The sequence below is a fragment of the Chiloscyllium plagiosum genome, chromosome 12 (assembly GCF_004010195.1).
Source record: "Chiloscyllium plagiosum isolate BGI_BamShark_2017 chromosome 12, ASM401019v2, whole genome shotgun sequence".
NCBI classification, from domain to species: Eukaryota; Metazoa; Chordata; class Chondrichthyes; order Orectolobiformes; family Hemiscylliidae; genus Chiloscyllium; species Chiloscyllium plagiosum.
In genome coordinates, this window is record NC_057721.1 from 63,143,542 (window position 1) to 63,147,887 (window position 4,346).

The window sequence follows — 4,346 nt, forward strand, 5'->3', positions numbered from 1 at the left end:
GATCCCCAAGAGAAAGGGGGAGGACTCCCGTGTAGAGAGCCCTCCACTGGGGATCCCCACCGCCCGGTGGCAAATGGGCACGCAAAGGTGTGTCCGGACGGTGGATGAGGGAGAAGAGGTGGACGATGTGCAGCAGCAGTCTATACAGGGCTTTCCTTTTTACGTCCCTAAATGAGACAAAATTAAAATTTCGGAGGCGACTCAGGTTGTGGGGCACAGGCTCCCGCGGGAAGTACGGGACCTTGGGGCCAATGTGAAATTCCGTCCGGGCTAACTTTCCTACTTAGCTGTGTCTGTCTGCACAAATAACAAATTAGGCTTAACCACCATTTTATACCCAAAGGACTGCAGCAGTTCAAAAAGACAACTCCCCACACCTTCCCAAGGGCAACTGGGAACGGGCAATAAATATTGGCTGAGCTCATGAGATCCCCTTTGAGCAAATTGGATTCATGTGTTGACAGTTCAGTCTGATTCCATTCAGCTGCAGTCTCCCTTTGAGTGAGGTGGGCGCTGTGTGGGGTAGAATTCCTTATTTCCCACTCCAACTCCATTTTAATCCAGTCACCTCCCTTTCTCTCACGTTTGTTGTCATTGCATTGCCCCTCACTGCCTTTGCATCTAAAATGGTAATTGATTCAGAAATACATGGGGAAGAAAAACATTCAGCCGCATTCTGAGGGGCTGTAGAGGTGCTGTGATAGTGTCCCTCCCTCTGAGGCAGGAGGCTTAGATTTAAGTCCCATCTGCTCCAGAATATGTAATAACATATCTAACAGTGAAGCACAGTGATGGTGTCCCTGTCTCTGAGCCAGTAGACCTGGATGTAAGTCCCATCTGCTTCAGAGATGTGTCATCACATGTCTGATATCTAATGGTGAAGCACATTTGAATACTGCTAGTGTGTGGTGTTGATAAATTCACAATTTGTTTCTTGAGACTGATGGAAATAAACAGTGAAAATTAAATTGGCATTTCTGTTTTGAAAGCACCTTTGTGCCTATGGACCTTTGGTACTTTCAAAAGCAATTAGTGACAGCTGTGTTTTTCCACTGTTGTTTGATATATAGATTCATATCTTTAAAGTAATTATTTTAACATATACGCTTTACAAAGTCACAGATTGGTAGAGGCATATTGACGGATATAGTGCTTGTGTGAATTCCATAAGTGTTCCATTTAAAATGTCAGCGTGTCTTCGTGTTTTCACTCTCATCTCTGAGTAACAAGGCCCACACCATTTTGTGTTGTAATTTTATTACCATTTCAAAGTTGCTCCGAGCTCTCTGCTGATATCCTCTCCATAAAGTCGATAGGGCCTCTTTTCAAATATATTTGTTTTAGAAGTGGTTAAATATTGGTACATACAGCTGAGAACTTCTGAAAGACAGCCTAATTTACCCAAAAGAAAATAGTGCTTTGTTGCAGATTTTTTTTCATAGTTGCTGTCCTGCAGGAGAACTAATTTAGTTCCAAGCCAACAGTAAAGGAATCTGATGATTTTGCAGATCTCTGAAGACATGTGACCCAAGGTTATAGCTCACAGAGGTTATTGCACACGCAATTACTCGTACATTCATAGTGGTGTTCATTTTGAGTTGTTAATGGTGTTATGTAAATGTTGCTATTGTTGGTAACCTATCTGTATAAGACAAAATTAAGGAATAATACATTTTTAAACCATTCTCTGAACTTTGCCAAAGAATAAATAATATTCATGTCCATTCTTTCTCATTTAGATATTGGCAGAGGATTAATGACCAGAAAAGCACTTGAGGTCAGTGATTTGAATGAGGAATTAGAAGATCATCATTTTCTGGGATTGTACTTTCAAAAGTCATGTGACATGAAGGAGGTTGTGTGACCTGTGCTGATTGATGTCTGCCTGGGTGATGAGGCTGTTAAAGCTTAAAAGAAGGTCTGGATTGCTTTAAGGGGACAATTGATGTAAAATATTCATACTTGAAGACACTGGTGAAGGCAATTGTGATGCCATTGGGTAGCAAGTGTCAAAATTATTAGATTGTAAATAGTTGTGCTTTGAACTATCCGTTTAGTTCCAAAGGTGAAAGAGAGTTGCTTCAGCATTTCCACCTGGATACAAGGCCAATGTGATTCAGTGTACCATGGAATAGGATGCAGAGCTAGCCATTGTAGGAATCAGGTTGCAGCCTTTTCTAAAATATCACTTGCAAGTGTGATAGTCTGCCAGAGTTGGAGATGGGGAGAGCTGAAGGCAGAAAGTCTGTATTATTCACTATGCTAGAATATGGGTGGAACCTCATGCTCAAATTGAGACTAAATTTGTGAAGAGTTAAAATGAAGTTGTAAAATTTGCCAAGCTTGTGCTGGAGACAAATGACCTCATTGTTAAGGATTGTCCTGAAAATCATAGAATCATTTATTACAGAAGAAGTCCCTCAACCCATTGAGTCAGTAACAACAAAAATGATTCTAAACCCTTAATAGAACCTACTTCCCAGCACTTCACCGTGTGTTGAATGTTAAGACAGTTCAAGTGCTCATCCAGGTACTTTGTAAAGGTTGTTTGTTTTCCTACCTCAAGATTGAAAGTTGCAGAGCTGTGGAAGTTGTCAGGAAAGTAATGGAAATAAACCCTCAGGAGAAAATTGATTTTGGAATAACTCTGGGAGAATTGAATGTTGTTTAAGGAACAGTGTAACATATACCTGTGAAATGTGTTTTCTTGGTTGTGCGAAATATAAGAGGGTATTTTCTGGATGCTTTGGTTGCAAAAGTAGTGTTTATTAAGTGGTCCTTTTATTCTTTTGTTACGATAAGCATCCTACAAGATTAAATTTTGTTGTGTCTTTCAACTATTAAGTGTGAATTTATTTTGAAAAGTTATTGGTCTCTATAGAGATCACATTATTTTCCTCCTTCCCTGTCACCTTTTGGATTTTAAATGACCTGTTGTCTCAGGTGAAGTGGCCTGTTGTTCAGTTTACTCTTTTCCTTTTGGCCCCTGATACACCTCAATACAGAGGAACCTCGATTATCTGAGCGTCGATTATCCGAGTTTCGGATTATCTGAACAAGATCTCCAGGTACCAGTGCTTGGGTAAACTGTATTATCCGAGCATTTGATTATCGGAACATTCAATTATCCGAACAAAATACACCCCACCTGTGTCATTGGGATAATGGAGGTTCCTCTGTATTAGCAGTGAATGGGACGGAGTTAATTGTGTGATTGGGCTGCTCTTTCATCATGGTGTAGGGGACAAATGGTACAGGGAGAGTTCTGAAAAAGTCACTTTGTTCCCTGGGAGATGCTGTTTTGTGCTGGTGAGATCTCTTTTTAACACATATTTTCCAATCTGTGTTGAAAATTATAGCAGATTAATTGTTTTAAATTTCAGTCCTGATTCTCTTTTGTTTGGGTTTGTGCAAGGCTTAGTCCTTGAAGAAGCAATATATATAACGTAAACCGACTTTATATTGGTTTCTTATTTAGCCGGGAGATCTTGTTATTGCATTACCTGAGAAATGTCTGCTCACCACCAACACCATCCTCAGCAGTTATATGGGTGAATACATTAAGAGGTAAGTTATGTCCATGGTGCTAGATTCTGTTGTATTAATCCACTGAAAGTCTTATTCTTAAAAAGCAGATGATCTCTCTTAATGGAGACAAAATGTAATCCAACCGATGATGATAGATGTTATACAATATTTTATCCCTGAATATATTTTTTTGCACAACTTCATTGGATGATGGGGTTGAAAGAGCTCAGGTTACAACTCTTTAATCGTTGTGCCTTGACAAGCATGTAAATAAACTCCCAATTTCATCTTGCACATACATTCTGAGGAAGGGACTTTGAGAATTCCAACAAGTATTAAGACTGGTTAGAGGGCTGGAAAGGAGTGGGGGAGCTTGGGCTTAGGAGGTTCATGCTATGCACTGAGATGTTTTCACAGAATTCCTGAAATGAAACAGTTGAGGGAGCAAAAGACAGCATCCTTTGCCTGCTCTGGCACTAAGTGGTTACTCTTTGTGTGCTGAAGGGGAGTTATTTCAAACAAGACAGTTGTCACATCTTAATGGATAACTTGGGGGGGGGGGGGGGTGGCATTGTTGGTCAAGGACAGTATTTCAGTTGCAGAAAGGATGTTTGGGGACTCGTCGACTGAGGTAGTATGGGCTGAGGTTAGAAACAGGAAAGGAGAGGTCACCCTGTTGGGAGTTTTCTATAGGCCTCCAAATAGTTCCAGAGACGTAGAGGAAAGGATAGCAAAGATGATTCTCGATAGGAGTGAGAGAGACAGGGTAGTTGTCATGGGGGACTTCAACTTTCCAAATATTGACTGGGAACACTATA

The 4,346-nt window shown here is 40.5% G+C and overlaps 1 protein-coding gene across 7 annotated transcripts in view; it reads left to right on the forward strand.

The window, feature by feature from the left end:
* setd4 (SET domain containing 4) overlaps positions 1–4,346 on the forward strand; it is a 30,260-nt gene that overhangs the window by 7,227 nt on the left and 18,687 nt on the right. For 3 of the 7 annotated variants that reach the window (XM_043701246.1, XM_043701247.1, XM_043701248.1), the window contains 2 exons: positions 1,740–1,777; positions 3,479–3,567. In XM_043701246.1, coding sequence (XP_043557181.1) covers positions 1,740–1,777; positions 3,479–3,567 — 127 coding nt within the window. Of the gene's footprint in view, positions 1–473; positions 507–540; positions 630–699; positions 827–1,114; positions 1,549–1,739; positions 1,778–3,478; positions 3,568–4,346 lie in introns of those variants that run through there. The other 4 variants (XM_043701252.1, XM_043701250.1, XM_043701249.1 and 1 more) reach the window with 4 other exon arrangements.